The sequence below is a fragment of the Thamnophis elegans genome, chromosome 1, assembly GCF_009769535.1.
Source record: "Thamnophis elegans isolate rThaEle1 chromosome 1, rThaEle1.pri, whole genome shotgun sequence".
NCBI classification, from domain to species: Eukaryota; Metazoa; Chordata; class Lepidosauria; order Squamata; family Colubridae; genus Thamnophis; species Thamnophis elegans.
Window position 1 is genome coordinate 185807108 of NC_045541.1, and position 21336 is coordinate 185828443.

At 49.8% G+C, this 21336-nt stretch overlaps 1 protein-coding gene across 1 annotated transcript; it reads right to left on the reverse strand.

The window, feature by feature from the left end:
- Positions 1-4961: 4961 nt before the first annotated feature.
- On the reverse strand, positions 4962-20516 carry RAB11B (RAB11B, member RAS oncogene family). Its single transcript, XM_032239119.1, has 5 exons — positions 20306-20516; positions 13677-13872; positions 12633-12826; positions 10258-10338; positions 4962-5904 (listed from the first exon to the last, which is right to left on the reverse strand). The coding sequence occupies exons 1-5, from the start codon at positions 20343-20345 to the stop codon at positions 5759-5761; spliced, it is 657 nt and encodes a 218-aa protein (XP_032095010.1). The 5' UTR covers positions 20346-20516; the 3' UTR covers positions 4962-5758.
- Positions 20517-21336: the final 820 nt, after the last annotated feature.

Consider the following 21336-nt stretch of genomic DNA (forward strand, 5'->3'; position numbering starts at 1 on the left):
TTGCTGGGGAATTCTGGGAGTTGAAGTCCAGACCTCTTAAAGCTGCAGAGCTGGAGAAATGCAGCCCTGGATCGCAAAGCGGGCTTAAGAGTTGGAAGGGACCTTTTAGGTCATCTAGTCCATCCCCACTACCCAAGCAGGAAACCCTCCCTACACCTATTGCTTCCCTGTGTAAAACTCTTATTCCTGCAGCTCCCGGTGAATGTCACTCGCACTGGGCAGCGGTCCCCATGAAAGCCAGTTAGTCCTCGAGTTATGACCACTGTGGAGCCTGCCCCTTTTTTTGTGACAGCGGCAAAGTGGGCTGGCCACACGACTGACTCGATTTATTGGCCCCTTTTGCAGCAGTCGTGAAGTGAACCCCCACCATCGTTCAGCAAGACGATAAGTTTCCCTGGGCGTTCTGGTTTGGCCAGGAATGTCCCGTTTTCAACAAAGCGGTCGTAAAACAGAAACATATGATCACGGGATGTTGTAAAGGGCATATAAAGGCGGCCTAGATGCCATCTTGCCAAAGTGCAGGTGTGTGTGTGTGTCTTCCTCCCAACTGTCAGAACTTCAAATCTTTCTATTTGGTGGTCAAGATGGTGAATGATTCATATTTCAGGAGGCTGTGAGTTCAATCCTAGGTAGAGGCAGGTATTTCTCTCTCTGGGCACAATGAGAATGTATCTGCTGAACAAAACTCCACCTTGGCGACAGGGAAGGGCATCTGGCCAGGAAACACTCAGCTCCATTCCCTCGCCCAGACTCCACCCCACAAGGGGTTACGAGGTTGTTAAAAGATGACGTGTGTGGATGTATACAGAATCTGTTTGTTATGTACGCTTTTGACAGCAGGCAAGAGGATTTCATTTTTCCTTGTGTGCCACTGTGCCCACAGTAAACAATGACAATAAAGGTTCTGTCTCTCTGCCTGCCTATCGTCTATCCATCAGTCTTGTTTCTACCAGGGGTGTCAAACTCACGATGACACATCATCACGTGATGTATTGCAACTGTTTTTCCCCTTTTGCTAAAATGGGAGAGGTGGGGGCACGTGATACATCCGGCCTGCAGCAGAGCTGGCTGGAGAAATCTGGGAGTTGAAATAGCAATAGCAGTTAGACTTATATACCGCTTCACAGGGCTTTCAGCCCTCTCAAAGCGGTTTACAGACTCAGCATATTTGCCCCCAACAACAATCCGGGTCCTCATTTTACCCACCTCGGAAGGATGGAAGGCTGAGTCAACCCTGAGCCGGTGAGATTTGAACTGCAGAACTGCAGAACTGCAGTCAGCTGAAGTAGCCTGCGGTGCTGCATTTAACCACTGCACCATCTCGGCTCTTTAAAATCCACAACTTAAAGTTGCCAAGTTTGAAGACCTCCGATTTAGGGGAAGGGGTTTATTTAGGCCATGATATGAACCAGAGAGCAAATGGTGGCCCACTCCGGGGGCTCGCCAACTGCAACAGATACCTTAACGTGGCATGGCAACTGAAAACAAGCTACACCACGCAGGGATGGCAGGTGCCAGTCCGGTCCCTACAGCATACCGAGGCATAATGTGGTTTGGGTATTTATTTATTGTTTCGTCTGCCAGCGTTAAGCACAGTTTAGGCTTCTACAGAAACAGAACACCCCCCCCCCCGCTCATTGAAAACCGATGGATGAGATTTCTTCCCCACCCCACCCCCCAAAAAAAGAAATCTCCCCTGCTTTTCTCCTCCTCCCACCCACCCAGGCGCAAGGCCCTATTTCTCAGGGGCAAACAAAACGACGGGCACGCACAGAGGCCATTTGGTTTGGCAATCTTTATATACCCACAATACAAGAATAACCATGCACAAAATCCAAGGGGGGTTATTTACAAGGGGAATTGCACTTAACAAAGAATCTGCGGGAAGCCATGGAGAGGGGAAAGAAAGAACAAAACACACACCAACACAAAAAGCCACCCTCGGACTCCTCCGCCTTCCTGCCACCTGCGGAGACCCAACAGGCCCCTGGGAGGCTTCAACCAGGCGAGGGGAGAAATTTTGCCAGAGTTTCCGCCAGCATTCGGTGGCCGATTCCAAGCCCCAGTGATTTTGGGGTGGGGGGAGAGAGGCAGAGCCTGTGCATCACGCCAGAAGGGCCACATTGTCCTCCTTTAGACCCCTTGCAAAGGTTGCAGTTTCCCCCCCACCTTCGACCCCCCAAGTTTGGGTGCTGCTGGAGGCAGAGATGCCTCCAAGGGGTGTGGTCTGCCCGTTGCCAAAGACCCTTCTAGCAGCCTTCGTTCCTTGCAAGGCAGCCAAGAGGGGAAGCAGGCCATCTGTGCGCAGGAGGGGAATGGGGGGGCCTGGATGCTCAGCACTGCCCGGCTTTCTCCTCCTCTTCCTTGGGCCCGAGGGTCTTCAGCCCCCGAGGGTGCCAGCAGCAGGAGGGGCGACCAAGAGTTAGCCAGTCAAAGGAGCGAGGAGCAGAGGAGAGGAGCAACAGAAGAGAACTGGAGGCATTGGCGCTCCTCCTATTTCATTTAGTGAGGCTGCGATCCAGAGATTTCCACGGAAGTGTTATTTTGAACGCAAAGACGTAGTGTGAGGACTGATCGCTTGGCCACCTCGGAAAGACTGCTTGAGATTCTTCGGATGGGGGGGGGCGTTTCTTCCAACCCTCCCCTTCAACTTCCCTCCCTCCCTTTATCCTTACAGAAGCTGGGTCCCGCGTGAAATTATTCCTTGGTTCCGTTGGAGAGAAATGCCTCCAGAACCAAAGACCAAAGGGGGGGAAAGAGTGTCATTTGGGATTGACTGGGAAGGGGGGGGCAGGAAATCTGGTCGCAAAGCGAGACTTGGGTGCAATGAAAGGGGGAGCTGAGGGGCTGAGAAAAAAGGACAGCCTTTGAACTTGAAGGAGATTCGATCTACTAGGACAGGGATGGCAAACCTTTTCGGCACCAGAGTGGCCAGGCATGCACATTCATGGGTCTGCGCTGGAGGACCGGAAATGCAAAGACCACCTGGCCGGTGAGCGCATGCCTGTTTTTTGGCCAGATTTGGATGGTTTTGGGGTTGTTTCCAGGCCATTTTGGGCTGTTTTGGGCCAGTCATTTTCTGGCCTGAAAGTGGCCCCAAAATAGCCTGGAAATGTCTCAAAAATGGTCTGAAAAGGGCCTGAAATTGACCTGGGGTTTTTGGCTGTTTTTCGGGCCATTTTCAGACCATTTTGGAGGCATTTTCACAGGCAAGGAAGACCAGCTGGAGACGGCGCATGTGCCTACAGAAAGGGCTCTGAGTGCCAGAGGACTCTGTGGGCCACTAGGACAATGGCCAAGGGTTTTGGGTCCAATGTGGGAAAGGAGATTCAGGTCGGATGTGGGTGGACCAACTGAGCCTGCCAGCATCACTGGAAGGAAGGCCAGGCCGGGCGTGCTACCCACCCAAAGGAGGAGACAGAGGAGACCGGCCTGTCACGCGGGTGGCTGGTCCCCTCTTCCCAGGGAGCCAAATTTCCTCCTCTGGTTACGTAACGGCTGAATCTGCACCCTGGACGGCCTCTTAGTCAGAGGAAACGCCTCGCAACATGTGGATGGGACAGGGGAAAAAGCAAAAAACACCAAGACAAGCGCCTCGCCTGCAGTGCTCCCCCAAAAATCCTCCAAATATTTCAAAGAGCCTTCAGTAAGCAAGGAGGCTCGAGCAGCCATCAAAACAAACCGCTCTCCCAGCCACGATGACGTCTTCTTCTTTGTGGCTTTGGGGCAGGCGGCAGGCAGCCTCCCTTCGGCATCCGATGGCCAGGCTCCAGGAGAAACGCTCTTGTTTACTTGCGAGCATCATGATTCAGCTCAGCCCACTCCCTCCCAGAGCTCAGCTGGCAGGGGAACAGCACTTCCCTTCCTTCCTTCCTTCCTTCCCAGGTTTTCCTTAAAGGGGTTTTCTCAATAGATCAGAGGTTCTTTAAAAGTTCCAACTGCAAAATGGGCCTTTTTTTAAAAAAAAATGTTAACTGGCTTAAAAAAAACCATGTGCCGTTTGAGATCTAGGCAAGGGATTTAGAGGAATGTCGAAATTACCCTCCAAAGTAATTTTTGTCCAACCAGGAAAACAGAAGCGAACAGCAGCTGTCCCGCTCTTGTGAACATGCCCCAAATAAATGGGGCAAAGACCAAAATTCTGTGGGCAAAACACACATACACAGTGCGCCTAGCTGCCCAGCAGTAACTGCCTCCTGGCCAGATGATGTTGTGATTATTCAGAAAGCCAGGCCCCATCAGCTGTTTTCATCCTTCCTTCAAAAGCTGAACAGCAAATAATAATAATAATAATAATAATAATAATAATAATAATAATCATTAGCAGGAATCAGATCCTTTCTTGCATGTGATGGTTTGCCAGCAAATATTCTAATTAGGGGTAAACAATGTTTTTACCTTGCCCAATGTTAGATTTTCAGTGCACCAAATGTATTGGGGGGGGGGACCTAAATCCTCAAAGGAGCAAGAGGGGAAAAAGAGAGAGAGGAGATAGAGATGAGATGAGATAAGATAGATAGATAAATAGTGATAGATAGATAGATAGATAGATAGATAGATAGATAGATAGATGAGATAGATAGATAGATAGATAGATAGATAGATAGATAGATAGATAGATAGAGTGAATAGAGAGGTCTGCATATTAAGATGATGAGAAATAAACAGCAAGTGACCTAAAAGGAGATAATACAAATTCCAAGAGGCTCAACTGTTACAAAAACGGGGGGGGGGGGGAAGAAAGGAGCTATCAAGTATCCGATTCTCGACAACTATTCCTCCGAACAACCTTCCCAGTGCAAGTTATGTACATGGCATGAAAAATATTGCTTCACACTCAATCCGAAGGGAAGGGGGAGAGGGGAGGGCAGGGACTATCTTGGGGAGGAAGCCACATGCAGACATGGAGTCTGGGAGATACATGAGGAAGCATTCCTATGGTGAAAAAAGGGAAACCCAGAAAAAGCCTTCGGCTGGTACTTTATATATTACATTTTCTTCGTTTCGTGACGGTGACCTCTCGGAGCCGGTCGGTTCTCGGGACGTGCACGCAGCTCCGATGGCGGCTGAGGAGAAGGCCCAGAGATCATTGCGCAGACAGACTTCATTGTCCCAAACTGAAAGCAGGAGCGGGGGGGGGGGGGCAAGTGGGGAGAGATCCAGGTGAAAGAAGCGGGCTGGTCTGAGAGCAAAAAACGGGGAACGCTCTGCCCACAGGCCCTCTTGCCCTTGAGAGCGGAAAGAGGAAGGCGAACAAGCCCTCCCAGAGCCATCGATGCGTTTCCAGATGTGGGGTGTGCCGTGTGCACGCCCACGGGAGAGACGCCCAAGGGCTCCCTAGAAGCCAGGAAAGTGTGGATCCTCCTTGATTTAAGAGTTCTTCCGTGCCTGCAAAGCAGCCTGAATGGCGAGGAAAAAATGACGTTCCCTTAGAAGCCCCTCAAGCACCCATCCTTTCCCTTCTCCTAAATGAGGCAGGCACGGACACAAGGAAACGTTTCCTGGCTCCTCGAGATGGGATTTCAAAGGAACACACACACACACCCCTCCCACCCCCCCACCAGCCCACCCCCCAGCGTTACATTCATCACCAGTCACAGGGAAGGGGAGGTTAGCCCTCTTTTGGGAATGCTCTAAAACGGGAGGGGGGGAAAGAGGGGTCAGCGAAGGGCAGGGGCTGAGGAAGTGCGCACGCAGCAAGCGTCTCCGGATGAAGGACAAACCGAGGAGGAGAAGGACGGGCAGCGGCCGAGGGAGGTCACAGGTTCTGGCAGCACTGGAGTTTATTGGATTTCTGTCCGTCGGTGGTGGGAGGCACGCTGATGTCCACCACGTTGTTTCCCGGGGACTCGTCGTGGGCAGACCGGTCGGCAATCTGCTTCTGGGAGACGATGCGGTAGATTTCTGCAAAGGAGACCAGAGGGTGACTCTGATGGGCATGTAGGTAGGTAGGTAGGTAGGTAGGTAGGTAGGTAGATAGATGATAGATAGATAGATAGATAGATAGATAGATAGATAGATAGATGATAGATAGATAGATAGATAGATAGATAGATAGATAGATAGATAGATAGATGATAGATAGATGATAGATATAGATGATGGATGGATGGATGGATGGATGGATGGATAGATATAGATAGATAGATAGATAGATAGATAGATGATAGATGGATGGATAGATAGATAGATAGATAGATAGATAGATAGATAGATAGATGATGGATGGATGGATGGATGGATGGATGGATGGATGGATGGATGGATAGATAGATAGATAGATGATAGTTGGATGGATGGATGGATGGATGGATGGATGGATGGATAGATAGATAGATAGATAGATAGATAGATAGATAGATAGATAGATAGATATAGAGATATATACATACATACACATACACACACACACACACACATACACACATATATACAGGAAGCACTTGCTCCGCTCAGGTGACCCTGAGGACACAGATAAGCCTCCAAGTGCTTCAAGGACCCCCTGAAAGGATGCAAATGACCAGCTGTCTGCAAGGAGTATCAATCCTTTCCTTCCCCCACCATCCAGCCAGAACTGAAGAAGCTTCTTGGGGGGGAGAAGCGAAAAGTCTTCAAAAGAGGAAAGAAGAAAGTCCAGTTGCTTCCTGAAAAAGCCTCTTTGGGACAACTTAGTTAAAATATCCTTGAAAACAGCCCTGTTTTTAAACACACAGCATTTCTGAACAGCAGCAAACCTCATCTCTACTGGAGACTATTCTAGTGGGTTCAATCCCCTTTACCTCTCCCGGAGCGGAGAACAACATGTTTCCTCTCTAAATAATGGATGTCCAACCTTGGCCACCTGTGGGCTTTGAACTCCCAGAATCACACACACACACCCCAGCCAACAGAGACCCTTGCCCTAGATGAACCAGTACGGAGATCTTCAAACTTGGCAGCTTTAAGACTTATGGACTTCAACAACTTCATAGCCGGCTGGGGAATTCTGGGAGTTGAAGTCCACAAGTTTTAAAGTTGCCAAATTTGAAGACCTCCTGCAGGTAGCCCAGTGCCAAGCCATAAAGGACCTTAGGGCAGCATTCGCTGGCTGGGGGATTCTGGGAGTTGAAGTCCAGACATCTTCAAGTTGCCAAGGTTGAGAAACACTGCCTTAGGGATTTAAAAAAAACAAAAAACAGCTCTTGAAATTGCCCATGGAAACCAACGAGGGTGGGGCAAACAGTATTTTTTCTTCCCCGGAGGGAATTGGCTGCAGTTTCCGAGGGGACGTCGTAGGCAGCCTCAGGCAGAGTGTATTGTGGTTATCGAAGAGAGCAACAATGGCGTCGGAATGACCACATCTAAGTCCCTGAACCAGGTAAGGCTGCAGGGGGTACATCACTAACGATGGGCAGAGGCCCCCCTGCTTCCACCTGCTTCTGGAGAAGGAGCCCAAGCCCAAAGGCTGTCGTGCAAATTGCTCTCAGCAGCCAGGTGGGTGAGAGCACGACTCCTCCCCAGTGGGAAATTACGAAGCCCCTGGATGGCAGGCAAGAAAGGATGAGGAGCTCCCTTCAACCCTCTTTTCGCCACAGTCCAACCCCAAATGTGGGCGTACCCCATGCTCAGATTCACTTCTCGTCCTCTTTCAGCACTCTCCACCCAGAGCCAGACAACGAGGCACTTAATAAATTATCACCACCACTGTTGGCACTTGTATGTCGCAGAAAACCTCAGTTTAATGCGGGGATCGTAACAGACCTCCCAGAAACGAGGCCACCCACTGCTCGGGAGCTACTGAACCATGCTGCCCCTGTAAAACTAGGGAATTCCCAGCGCATCCTTTGGAAACCGCCGGACCTTGGCTGCATTCTGGACCAGCTGTAGCTTCCAAGTGGTCTCCGAGGGCAGCCCCATGTATGGTGCATCGTAACAGTCCATGTGAACAAGGGAACTAAGTTACCAAGGATTGTGAGAAATGTTTTGTGGCCTCTCGGCCGCCCAGCAGCCGAATCAGAGGAGGAGGAGGAGGAGGAGTCAGGGTCAGCATCGGGGAAACCTGGGAGCTCCGAGGGGGAAGAGGGAATGGCGCTGTCAGAGAGAAAGAGACAGAGGTGGAGCCTGGGCTGTCCGTCAGAGCCTCAGATGGAGAGCCAAGAGCCCCCAGGTCTGGAGGTGGCTGATGAGGAAGAGGAGGAGCAGCCGGGCCCAGTGCCTGACACACAGATGCGCAGAAGGCAGAGAGGAGAGGAGAGCAGTGGAAATCTATGGGCCGGTCCTTGGGTCGGAAGAGCCACCGCTGCTAGCGAAGCCCCACCCTAACTCTGGGGATAAAAGGCAGGGGGCGGAGATGAATAGAGGTGTCAGAGGAGAGGAGAGCAGTGGAAATCTATGGGCCGGTCCTTGGGTCGGAAGAGCCACCGCTGCTAGCGAAGCCCCACCCTAACTCTGGGGATAAAAGGCAGGGGGCGGAGATGAATAGAGGTGTCAGAGGAGAGGAGAGCAGTGGAAATCTATGGGCCAGTCCTTGGGACGGAAGAGCCACTGCTGCTGGAGAAGCCCCACCCGAGCTCTGGGGATCAAAGGCGGGGGGCAGAGATGAATAGATGGGGCAGACCACCATTCATCTTCCGGCCGGACAGGCTTGTTGTCTGCTGTGAGAGAGAAACTTTTTGCCGGTGCTGCCAGCGCTTCTAATCAAGGAATCGTTGATTTAACTACATTGTTGTGTTTGGGAGCTGGGTCAGAACAGAGAGACTCTAAGCAGGAAGAACCCAAACTGCAAATAAAACAACCCAGGGTGAGGTTCACTGTTGCTAAGGTGGCCACCTACTCTCAGGCTGCCAGGCAGGATGCCACCTGAGGGCAGGTTGAAGCCTTCAAGGATGATGGGCCCCAGGGATCGCACTGCCAGCACAGCAACGGAGCCAAGCGGCGAAAGCAGGGAAGTTGCCGTAGCACAAAGCTCTTGGCTCCCTCGAGCCCACAGCTTCAACCACAGGATCTCACAGGTGTTTGCCTCCAGTGCAGGTGCCTCTGAATGCCATTCGGGCTTCTTGGATCTCTTCCCTGCCCCGGGCTTGGTGCTCCCAAGGGGAGCTTCCTTCTCAGAGGGCAGCGCCACCATCTGGGCCCACCCAAGAAAAGGTGGAAGCCAGGGGCCCTAAGGATCTGGTTACCTGGGATTCAGGCTGGCGGGGAGGGCAGGAGGGTGGAACTGGTTTCAGAGACTGACTCTACTTTCCTGTGAGTGGTTCCCACACCTGCCTCAGCAGCTGTACATAGAAAGCAGCAGTAACCCAAGGCACCGCTCTTCCCCCAACTCCAGGGGTGGGAGATTAATTTTCCCAAGAAATTGGGGCTCTTATGGAAGGTCCCTGACCTCGACAACTCTCTGCCCCCCCCCCAAGAGGTACCACTTGAATCGCAATTACATGGCCACAGGGATGCTGCAACAGTTGTAAGAACGCTTTGTCCCTTTTTAAACACTGTTAATAATAGCCATAGCACTTAGACTTATATACCGCTTCACAGTGCTTTACAGCCCTCTCTAAGCGGTTTACAGAGTCAGCCCCTCGCCCCCAACAATCTGGCACTTTTAGCGACCTCAGGAGGATGGGAAGCTGAGTCAACCTGGGGCCGGTCAGGCTCAGACTCCTGGCTGTGGGCAGAGTCACCTGCAATGCTGCATTCTAACTGCTGCGCCACCATGGCCCTTAATGTTGAATGGTCACTAAACAATTAGTCGTTAAGTCAAGGACTATCTGTATCAAATATTAAGATTCATTCTCCACTTCCATTTGGATTCAACACAAGAGGCTCCTCTTTCTCCTCTTATACTAAACGGAGGGCTCATTTAATTTTGGAAAGTTTAGTAAGGCAAATCAATTCTACCCTTCAGGATCTAGTTTTCTACTTGCCATTTAGTTAGACCAGTGGCTGATCTTAAATATTTGCATGAATCCTATTTTATCCGACGGAAGAGAGAAAATTGTATATAATACGTGATGAGGCTAAACTTGGCAATGAAGCCCACTCTAGGCCTGGATACCCTTCAGGTTTCAGTCGGGCAGCCCCTGCTTCAGAAGACCTCATTCCAAAAAGCCCACCCTACAAACCGCCACTCCGTTCCTTCCCTGTCAATCAATTGGGCCTTTGCCAGATGGAGATGAGTGACAGGAAACACAATACACAACCACCAAATTCAAACGCCGGTGCCCAAGCAGGAGAGCGGCCACACCTGGAGGGAGGGCAAGGGGAGAGTTTAGGTCCCTTTACCTGTGAGGATATTCTTGAAGGCTTCTTCTACATTTGTTGAGTCAAGTGCTGAAGTTTCAATGAACGAGAGATTGTTCTTTTCTGCAAGGCAAAAAGAGTTAAAATATCATTTCAGCTTTAAGGACTGCTTTGTGCACGGTGGAGCACTCAAACGGGGGAAGGCCGGTTTCATGTGTAGCAGGATTTTTCCCTGAGCGACTGGTTAACGGAGGGGAAAATTAATACTAGTCTGGATTATACATAAGCAACTCATGACCAGCTGGGGCTTAGCACCTAGTCTGATGCCTCTCTTCCGATCCAGGAGAAGGGCCAGAGAGTCCTAGTTCTTCAGTTTTAAAACGAAGAAGAGTTGCTGTGGCATCCAAAAGTAGCAGGCTTTAATCGTGAACAACCAAGTTTAGTCTTGTTTTCAAACTAGCTTAGTTTTGCTAACTAAAAGGAAGAAAAATGAAGTCAAACGGGAACACGAGAAGCTTTGTATTTATTTAAAGGTGACTCCGGGTGGCCCGCAGTGTTTTAAAATCTTACGGCATAAAAATCCATGGAAACCCCCCCCCCCTCCATTTTAGCCCATGGGGCTCAGTGCGATTTGACACAGTGACACTCAATCAGCTTCCTACGCTCTGCCCTTGGGACTCATAACTTAAACTACGATTATACTAAGTCTTGGCATAAAGATTGAGACTGAACTGGAGGCAAGAGCGTGTAAGCCACTTGGTCCCACTGAGGCCATTGTAACTCTGCGGGATTGCAGAGTGTGATGCCGTCTCCCAGCCAGGGTCAACAGAAAAACGTACTCATTCTAAGATACATTCAGGCTTGGCAAGTTCAAAACAGCATTTTGTTGAAGCCTTTGGCTTCTCCCACCCGCCATCCTGGGCCCAACGTTTGGGAAGCCAGGCTCTGCCTGTCACAAGCCAGGACAAAGGGTGAGTAACACCTCCTTCAAAAACCTTGGCCTGGCTGGTAGCACCTCGTAAGGGCCCCTTTCCAGGGTTACAGGAGAAGAGGGTCAATGGTTTTGAAGGGGGAAGAGGGCTCTACGCCCCAACGGCAGATCAAGCGGCTCAACCATCTTCTAGGAGAAGGGAAACTCTGATTACAAACCTCCACTGCCTGGTGGCTATAGCCATTACTGGAAAAGGCTTCAGGGGTCAACCTCCAGGCAAAATCTGGAGCCGGAGTCCCGGAAGCAGTTCGTGACTGTGTACAACCACGTTCTGGTAACTCCTGTGACGTAGCTGGAACCCATCGTATCGGCTCTGCCTTTCCATAGGACTATTTCAGCCACGTGGAGTGGGGAGATCTGCTGCTTGGGTAACAGTCTATCCTCCATATTAATCTACCCAGGCCTCGTGCTCTGAAGAGGACACTCCAGCTCTTTACCTCTTCCCAGAGCACGACACCATCGTCTTTTGAGACGGAAGGAAGCCAATGTTGGCTTCTACAACTTCTTTAGAGTCTCTTCTCGTGATCATTTGTAGCTCAGTTACCTTGTACATGGGGACTGTTACAATGCATGGTACACGGGGCCGCCCTCGGAGACCCCATTGGAAGCTGCAACTGGTCCAGGACGCAGCAATGGGCCAAAGGATCCCTGGGGGATTCCCTGGTTTTCCAGCCTGGGCAGCCTGCTGTAGTGATTCCTGAGCGGTGGGTGCTGTTGTTCCCGAGAGGGACATATCCTTATTCTAGACTTTCCCTGCAGCAAAGGCACTTTGGGTGTTTCAAAATCCCTGCAATGCTTCAGCAATTTGCACCAAAGCTTTTGTAAGGCATGCAACGGGGGTGGGGGCCTTTTTTTCTTCCCTTCCCGAGATTCCCCAAAAACCTCTGAGCACATTTTGAGAGAGCAACCTGTCCTGCTTTGACATTATATACGTTGACAGCAGCAAGACAATTGCGTGCCCCGAAATGGAGAGAGACTTCGATTCCCACCATGGACGAAGAGCTGCAGAGGCTGATGGAGTTGGCAGACGTGGCTAAATCGATTATTTTGATCAAGGGAAAGAATGTGTGTTTTGGTTTCCACACGGAGACCAGAGTCCTTCTGAACTTCGTGCTTGCAGTGGAAAAGAAGGAAACTCTGACTTTGGGTTTTAGCGATTAGACTGATGGATCTTTATAGAAACGGCTCCTTTCCTTTATGATGATGGAGAACCAAAAAGCTCTGGTTTGATGCCAATGCCTTATTTTACCGCAAGAGAGGGAGTCGGGAATCAATGTTTCTCTTCCTTTTTCCCAACCCTACCTCGCTTTTCTCCCCCCCTCCCCTTGAACTGCTTTCCTATTTACCTCCGCCCTTTGCATCTTATTTTATCTTGCAGCTCAATATGTCAAATTGCTACAGGCCAAAAGAAGCCCAGGGGCCAAACCTGCAAAAGCACGGGCCTCGTCCGTGGGCACGGCCCTCAGGTGGCGCAGGTCGCTCTTGTTCCCCACCAACATGATGACGATGTTGTTGTCCGCGTGGTCCCGCAGCTCCTTCAGCCAGCGCTCCACGTTCTCGTAGGTCAGGTGCTTGGCAATGTCGTAAACCAGGAGGGCCCCCACGGCACCACGGTAGTAGCTGAAATTGTTTGAGAGAGCATTACGCCAACCGGAAGCCCAACCCCACCACGGCCTCTTGACCACAGCGCAAACTGCCAAGGGGCCCACTTAAGATCTTGTAGCCAAGAGCGTTCACCAAATGGGCGCCCTAAAATCTTGTCACATCATGCACAGGTCATCCTCCACTTACAACCTTTGGTTTAGGGACGGTTCAGTTACAACGGCGCCGGGAAAAAGTGACTTATAACTAGTTTTCACACTTATGACCATTGGAGCATCCCCAGGCCATACGATCAAAATCTGAATGCTTGGAAAATAGCAATAGCAGTTAGACTTATCTACCGCTTCATAGGGCTTTCAGCCCCTCTCTAAGTGGTTTACAGAGTCAGCATATCGCCCCCAACAACAATCCGGGTCCTCATTTCACCCACCTCGGAAGGATGGAAGGCTGAGTCAACCCTGAGCCGGTGAGATTAGAACCGCTGAACTGCAGATAACAGTCAGCTGAAGTGGCCTGCAGTACTGCACCCTAACCACTGCGCCACCTCGGCTCAGGTGACAGTGGCAATTTCCCGGGGTGATGCCTTCACTTTTTGTGACCTTCTGGCATGCAAAGTCCACGGGGAAGCCGGATGCCCTTAACCACCGTGTTCACTAACTGAACTGTGGTGATTTACTTAACAACTGTGATAAGGAAGGTTGTAAAATGGGGCAAAATTCACTTAACCACTGTCGTGCTTCAGCAATGGAAATCTTGGGCTCCCTTATGGTCGTACACCGAGGACTACTTATAATGATCTTAACACCCCACCCACCCCACCCGTTAGCCCCTTACTAGCCCTCTAGCCACGCTGCCTTTCAAGCCTTACGCAGAGGTGATGGCACGATAGCGCTCCTGGCCTGCCGTGTCCCAGATCTGGGCCTTTATCGTCTTCCCGTCCACCTGGATGCTTCGGGTGGCAAACTCCACCCCAATGGTGCTTTTGCTCTCCAGGTTGAATTCATTCCGTGTGAAGCGGGACAAGAGGTTACTCTTCCCCACGCCGGAGTCTCCGATCAGCACCACTACCAGGGCAGGAAAAGACAACACGCCATCAGTATTCATTCACTCATCGCCTGGCAATGTATGGAAGGAAGGAAAGGAGGGAGGGAGGGAGGGAAGGAGGGAGGGAGAGAGGGTGGGAGGGCAAAGGGCACCACTGGCAAATTGCACAGGGAGGACAGTTGTGGTTAAGAGGAAGACTTTAAACTGTGGTTGAATGTCCTGCTTTTCTGCTTCCTCCCATCCCCTTCAATGGCTGATTGCTACTTTTTCTATCCCACTTCTTCTCCGTGGCACCCCAAATTTCCTTCAGCCAAACTCAATTATTAGGGACTTCCGTTTTCTGTTCTTGGCCCCCCGTACAGAAGTAATTTGTGGCTGCCGTTTTCCAGGAGGCTTCCAACTTTCCATCGCTCTGTATTTCTTGGTGGTCTCCCACCCAAATCCTAATCAGATCCAACTTTGTTTAGCCTCTTTGTAAAGATTTTCTGAAGTTACTAGATGCTTCTACGTACTTGGACTAGTTCTGTCAATGGAAACAGTTACGGAAACAAATTTCTAACCCAACAATATCCTTAGAGCTACCTTATGCATTTGCCTCCCAATAAAAGACTTTTGTGGTACTTGGTATGTTGGGAGATCCGGTAAAAGCAGAAGAGACCGTTCAAGTCTAAAGGCCACAGACCACAAAGTATATCATCTTCAATTTCAAAATCCACTTTATCTGGACTATGAAGATAACAGAAACTCTTAAGAGTAAACAAAATGGCCTAGCAGCAGTGAAAACCTAAGCAATGCTTTCATCCATAAAACACAGACAGAATTAAAATGCTAAAGGTACTTAAGCAAAAATAAATATCTGGGAGTAGAAAACCCCCTCAACTTAAGCATAAGCATCAATGGCTACTTCCAATGCAAATGTTTTTGAATAACTTATCACCCTTTATTATAAGTAATGACAGAGAACATACCAAAGACTGCTTCCTCCTCTTCTTTTCCCCAAATCTGGTGAGGTGGATTGGGCTCTGAGGGAGCAACTGGCCCAAAGTCATCCAGCCGGCTTTCACGGCAAAAGCAGAACTAGAACTCACTGTCTCCTAGTTCCTAGCCTGGTGCTTTAACCATTAGACCCAGCTGGTACTCCTTGCATTACACTGGCAACAGTCTGTACAGAAATCCCAGCTTAGCATACAATTAATTATGCCTCCTGAGTCCATTTATTAACGGAGCGGGTAAAAAGATTTACCTTCTCTGAGTTTTCATTTTCCTTTAGTTTCCAACTTTTACTCTCTGAACCCATTCTCACAATCTATTTGCTCTCTGCAAGTCTGTAGAGTTTCTCCATTATCTGGGTGATGGTTGTCTAAAAAGGTGCTTTTTCAGAAGGCCACTGGACTTTCTTGGTTTTTTTCTTTTGGAGACGTTTCGGTTCTCATCCGAGAAGCTTCTTCAGCTCTGACTGGATGGTGTGGAATGGAAGGATTTATACTCCTTGTAGACAAGCTGGCCATTTGCATCCTTTTAGAGGGTTGTTGAAGCACTTGGGGGTTTAGCTGTGTCCTCAGAGTCACCTGAGTGGTCACTCGCTTTCCACAGTGACTTTCAACCGCTTAAACAAATAAGATAGCCCAGCCCTAAAGAGAAGCAAGCAGCAATATCCATCAGCCCCCCCACCCCCTCCCACCCTAAGAACTGATGAAGTTTCTTGGATGAGAAGCGAAAGGTGTTTTTTTTTCTTCTTCCTCAAGGAAAAAAACAGTTTTTTATTTGCTGGATTTCATTACTAGCTTAAGTTACCTCTTCATGCTAACCAAGTTAGAGACCTGAGATCCATCTATTATCCAGGTCAGTGTCACTTGAGTGACAGTCCAGCTCTATGATGCTAATTGCAACTCAAATGTACCAATAAGGGAGAATATTTGCAGCTCAGGGTTGAAACGAGGGGTCCTTGGTGCTCTCTGAGCTCCCTTGTTTTCTTGCAGGCGTTTCATTAGTTCGTTAGACCTAGTTAGAGTAATGAAATGTCTACAAGAAAACAAGGGAGCTCAGAGAGCAGCAAGGACCCCTCAACTCAAATCTGATTGGATTATTACTGCACCCCAATGCTGGTAGCCTCTGAACCTCTGGACCCCCAAATGCACTCACAGGAAATAACCATCTTTCTTTCTCTGACAATCTCCTACCCCCTCCTTTAAGCCCAGCCAGCTCTAGCGTGAGCATCACATAAGCTTATCAATGGCTCTGTTCTGTTACACATCATGGGACACAGAGAGAGAGAGAGAGAGAGAGAGAGAGAGCCAAGAAAGCAAGGGGACAACAAAGACCTACAGAACGAGTCCACCACATTTTTGACTCAGAAACACTCCTGAAAGAATACAGAAGAAGAAGGGCTGCAAGGGACCTGGGAGATCTTCTATCTAGTCCAAGCCCAAGACCATTCTAGCAAACAGCTGTCCAGGCTTCACTTAAAGGTGATGGAAACTCACCATTTCTGGAAGCAAGCCCTTCTACTGGTTAAGGAAGAGGGGCTGCCCAGTATTATTCTTACATTTATAGGCCGCCCATCTCCCTATCAAGCCACTCCGAGTGGCTTCCAACGTCGTAAAATAGCAATATAACACCACCCGAACATTACACAACATTCAGATCACAGAAGGTTCAACATTAAAAAGGAGGATTGTCAGAGTTGGGTTTCCCGGTTCCATCACAAAACCGCGCTTGACTAAACCGCGCCCGACTAAACCGTGTCGCTGACATCATCAACAGGGCGACAACAGCGCGGAGACAGAAGCACGCTGTAAACCTAAACCTAAAATTAACCCCTAAACCTAAACCTAACCCCCCTAAACCTAATCCTAAACCTAACCCTAAACCTAACCCTAAACCTAACCCTAAACCTAACCCTTAACCTAACCCTAAACCTAACCCTAAACCTAACCCTAAACCTAACCCTAAACCTAACCCTAAACCTAACCCTAAACCTAACCCTTACCTTAAGTTGAATCGGCTTGCTTTCAAAGCGCTATTTAAAGCGCCCTTCTTTCTCCGCGCTGGCTGTTTTCGCCCTGTTGATGACGTCAGCGATGCGATTTAATCGGGCGCGGCTTAGTTGAGCGCGGTTTTGACGGGTCACGGGGTTTCCTTTCATCAGAGGGGAGCACAGTAGGCACAACCCCCTCCCCCACAGAAGTCCATTCAGAAGAGCACCACCCATCTTCTGAAATAATACTAATAATTGTCTATGGAGATTGTCAGCCATCCACGTCATGGTTGTCCCAAAGGTGTTTTTTTTTTCCAAGAGGCAACTGGACTTACTGTTTTTTCCTTCTTTGAAGACGTTTCGCTTCTCATCCAAAAAGCTTCTTTAGCTCATGAGAAGCGAAACGTCTTCAAAGAAAAGCCAGAAAGTCGAGTTGCCTCTTGAAAAACTACCTTTGGGACAAGACAAATAATTGTTAACAGTTGATATTTTTACAGTATTTTCATTCAAATTATATACGCTCTATCCTTTTGAACACCCTAACCCACCCAGAGTTAACAGAGTTATTTTACCCGGTGCAAGATGGATGGCTAACAAATTTTTAAAAATAAATAATAATTCATTATGTTCATTATTGCCACTGATTCCCAGCGATCCTGGGCAGATCTGACCCCTGTCTGACGGGCCAAAACTCAAAGAAACATCCATTCAGAAGAACACCCATCAGTTTCTCAAATCCAATAGCACTAATAATTACTAATTTATACTTTTTACACTCTTTTATTCAAATTATATACGCGTAATATAGTTTTATCCTTTTGAACACCCTAAACCGCCCACAGTTAGAGAGTTATTTTATGCCCTGTGGCAAGATGGGTGGCTAACAAATTTAATGAAATAAATCATTCATTAGACTCACCTTACCACCGATTCCCTGGCAGGTTTGATTCCCCGTCCTGTGGGGCCAAAACCCAAAGGAAGACCCTCCTAAACATCCCCATCGGCTTCTCAAATCCAACAATGCTAATAATCATTAGCAGTATACTTTTTACACTCTTTTAAGTCACTGCATCTTGTACAATGAAATTAAATGCCCTCTTCAGTGCACATCATACCCAAGAAAAGTATACAAAAAACCACACACACATCCTTCACCATTGAATTGAAAACCGATACTGCATTAGTATTGCACTATACTTTATTTATAAAATATACGATTGTAGGAAGTTATCACCCAGCCCTCTCCCAGAAAAATGAAATATCCTAGGAAATATTGAAAAGGCAGAATATTTCTCTGGATTTGAAAAGGAAAAAACATGTTTTAAAAGATAGAATAGCTCCCTGCAGCTTCCTGCCCATCCCCCTTTGTCAATGAGCCATTAAAGCCTGAGCTAGTCCACTTTACATAATAAAGAGTTCTCCCCTTCAGCTCCAGAGTAATGGGATTAAGGCATGATAATATTGGCCCTTTACCCAACTGACCACATGGCATCTGAGAACTCAACCAAACCTGGATTCAAAACGCAGCCTAGAGAATTGTCTCTGCATGGGCCCATGGGAGTCTGACAACCAATCAGAATACAAGCTCAAGAGCAAAGGCCAGAGAGGGCATAAAACCAGGGACTCGGCATCTCTGCCCTTCCTTCTCTTCTTCTCCACCAACATTGAAGCATGTGATCCCCTTTTCTGTTCAGGGCTCAAGCCATGTGGTCCTGTCCACCATTAAAACCATCTTTCCAAGCAGCCTCCATGTCTCCAGTGTCTTTTTCCCCACTTGGAGCCGAACCCAGAAGGACATTTCTTTCAACAATACTAAAGGTAAAGGTTCCCCTCGCACATAAGTGCTAGTCGTTCCAGACTCTAGGGGGCGGTGCTCACATCCGTTTCAAAGCCGAAGAGCCAGCGCTGTCCAAAGACGTCTCCGTGGTCATGTGGCCAGCATGATTAAATGCCCAAGGTGCACAGAGCACTGTTCCCACAAAGGTGGTTCCTATTTTTCTACTTGCATTTTTACGTGCTTTCAAACAGCTAGGTTGGCAGAAGCTCTGGGACAAGTCACAGGAGCTCACTCCATTACGCAGCGCTGGGGATTCGAACCGCCAAACTGCTGACCTTTCTGATCGCCTTAGCCACTGACCCACTGCCCTTATGATTAGTCCCTTAATGATTAGCAGTGTACTTTTTACACTCTTTTAAGTTTAAGTTTACTTTATTGTCATTGCACCTCGTACAACGACATTAAATGCCCTCTTTAGTGCGCATCATACATAAGAAAACTATTAAAAAAATAAAACAAAAACACCCATCCTTCTTCCCCTTCCACACCTTTGAACTGAAACCCCCGGATACCGCATTACTATTGCACTACGCTTTATTTTGTTTATAAAATATACTACGCTATCCATTTTATTCTAATCATGTACGCATTTTGTAGTTTCATTTTAAAAACATATTTTTATTAACATTTTTAAAAAAATTTTAATACAGCGAACTAACCCACAAATACAAACTTTACCCTCCTTATTACACCCGATCAACGGAAATAAAATCAATTCTTCACCCGATTCATGATTGCCCCCTTTACCCCCCCCCCAGCCACCCTGGGTGGGTTTGACCCCCCTCCCCACCTACCTCCCCCCCCCACTCTTGGGGCAAACCCAAAGGAAGAAGCTTATTCCCCCCCCCCTTTATTTTTAACCAGGGCTGGATTGAAATGCCGCCCCTCACATTTCCCCTTATTTTGGGGGGTTATTTTAGAAGGGGGGTGGGTGGTTGGAAAGGAGGGCACGGGTGGGGGGGGCAGAGGGCGGCCTTCATTCAAGAGACCCTTCGGCGGGGAGGGGGGCCCTTGCGAAGGGGGGAAAGGGGGTGCCCTTGAGGGGGGGTCTTCCCTTCCTTTCAAGCCCCCCCACCCTTCATTTCCTTCAGGCCTGAGCAGGGGCTGAGCAGGGGGGTTTCCAAAGGGCCCTTGTGGGGGGGCGAGGGGGGGCAAGAGCGACCCTCTCCCAAGGGGGGGAGGGGGAAATGGGGGGTTTTGAGGTGGGGTCTTCCCTTCAAGCCCCCCCCTTCATTTCCTTCAGGCCTGAGCAGGGGCGAGGAGGGGGGTTTCCAAAGGGCCCTTGTTGGGGGCGAGGGGGGGGAAGGGCGACCCTCTCCCAAGAGGGGAAATGGGGGGGGGTTGAGGGGGGTGTTCCCTTCAAGCCCCCCCCTTCACTTCCTTCAGGCCTGAGCTGGGGCGAGGAGGTAGGGCGACCCTCTCCCAAGAGGGGAAATGGGTTTTTTTTGAGGTGGGGTCTTCCCTAAAAGCCCCCCCACCCTTCATTTCCTTCAGGCCTGAGGAGAAGCGAGGAGGGGGGTTCCCCTCAGGGCCCCTTCCAGGAGGGTCGTCTCCTCTTATCCCCCCCAAAAAGCCCCCCTCCCTCCCTCCCTCCCTCGCTCGGTCCTCCCCGCCGCCGCCACCGCCGCCTCAGGCCCACCTTTGAAGAGATAGTCGTACTCGTCGTCGCGGGTGCCCATGGCGGCGCTGGGCCCGTCCCTCTCAAGGAGGAGGAGGAAGAAGAGGACGAGGAGGAGGAGGAGGAGGAGGCAGGCAGGCGGGCCGAGCCGGAGCGATCCGCGCCAGCGCCGCCTGACAGGATTTTCCGCCGCCCCCCCCCTCAGGCAGGCAGGCGAAGGGCGGGGCCGGCGCGGAGGTGACGCCGCGCGAAGGACAGCCCGCTCGGCTTATCGCAGGCGGCTCTCTCGAGCCCCCCCCACCCCCCGGGGGAGGCGGGACAAAGCCGCGGCGGGCGCCGTCCAGTCCTCGAGCAGCGCGAGACGCGGCGGGGGCCAATCGGCGGGCCGCAAAGGGCGCGAGGGGGAGAGGAAGGCGGGGGTGGGGTGGAGCCAGCTCTCGAGAAGGGGCGGGGCCTCAGCCCGTCTGCAGGTTCGGAAAGGGAATTTGTCCCGCCCCTTCCCCGCCTCCTCTTTAGCATTTCCAGAGAGAGAGAGAGAGGATGGATGGATGGATGGATCAATGCATGCATAAGAGATGGATGACAGATGGATGGATGGGTGGACAGACAGACGGACCGATAAGAGATGGATGGATAGATCAATATATGCATAACATAAGAGCCAAGGTGGCGCAGTGGTTAAATGCAGCACTGCAGGCTACTGCTAGATCAGCAGGTCAGCGGTTCAAATCTCACCGGCTCAGGGTTGACTCAGCCTTCCATCCTTCCGAGGTGGGTAAAATGAGGACCCAGATTGTTGGGGGCAATATGCTGACTCTCTGTAAACCGCTTAGAGAGGCCTGAAAGGCCTATGAAGCGGTATATAAGTCCACTGCTATTGCTATTGCTATTGGATAGAGATAGATAGGACAGACAGTGAGATCGATACGACAGACAGAAATGGAGATTACAGTGTCACAACCCCTGGTGTGCCCCAATTATGGGAGGAAGCTAACTGCTTCCATTGTGACACTAAATATATACCTTCCTCCCTGGCTTCAGCTGATAAGGAG

Excerpts from the sequence above, each read along its gene's own strand:
- RAB11B (XM_032239119.1), bottom strand. The coding sequence starts at position 20,345 with ATGGGCACCCGCGACGACGAGTACGACTATCTCTTCAAAG. Across the intron at positions 13,873-20,305 it reads GTACGACTATCTCTTCAAAG|TGGTGCTGATCGGAGACTCC; the intron begins GTGGGCCTGAGG and ends CTGCCCTGGTAG. Across the intron at positions 5,905-10,257 it reads CTTCAAGAATATCCTCACAG|AAATCTACCGCATCGTCTCC; the intron begins GTAAAGGGACCT and ends TCTCCTTTGCAG.